Source organism: Penaeus monodon, chromosome 31 (genome assembly GCF_015228065.2).
Source record: "Penaeus monodon isolate SGIC_2016 chromosome 31, NSTDA_Pmon_1, whole genome shotgun sequence".
Lineage (NCBI taxonomy): Eukaryota > Metazoa > Arthropoda > Malacostraca > Decapoda > Penaeidae > Penaeus > Penaeus monodon.
Window position 1 is genome coordinate 16,500,347 of NC_051416.1, and position 303 is coordinate 16,500,649.

The following is a 303-nucleotide window of genomic DNA, read 5'->3' on the forward strand; positions in this document are numbered from 1 at the left end:
CTCAATTTCTGATCATTTTTGATTCGCCTTCCGCTCACCTTCCCTTTCTCTCCCCCAGGGCGCACGTGGAGGCGGGCGGCGGCGCGTGGTGCCCCCGCGACATGGTGTACAACGAGGGCAAGGAGTTCCTGGAGGTGAACCTGGGCGGCCTGCACGTGGTGGCCAAGGTGGAGGTGCAGGGGCGCTTCGGCAACGGCCAGGGGCGGGAGTTCGCCCGCCAGTACAAGCTGCAGTTCTGGCGGCCCGGACTCGCGCACTGGGTCACCTACTCGGACGGACGCGGCCACGAGGTGGGCTCATGGT

General features: G+C 66.7%; 1 protein-coding gene across 1 annotated transcript in view; it reads left to right on the plus strand.

Annotated features, from left to right (window-relative positions):
• LOC119592902 (discoidin domain-containing receptor A-like) overlaps window positions 1–303 on the plus strand; it is a 26,822-nt gene that overhangs the window by 25,697 nt on the left and 822 nt on the right. The window contains exon 4 of the mRNA XM_037941795.1: window positions 59–290. Coding sequence (XP_037797723.1) covers window positions 59–290 — 232 coding nt within the window. The remainder of the gene's footprint in view (window positions 1–58; window positions 291–303) is intronic.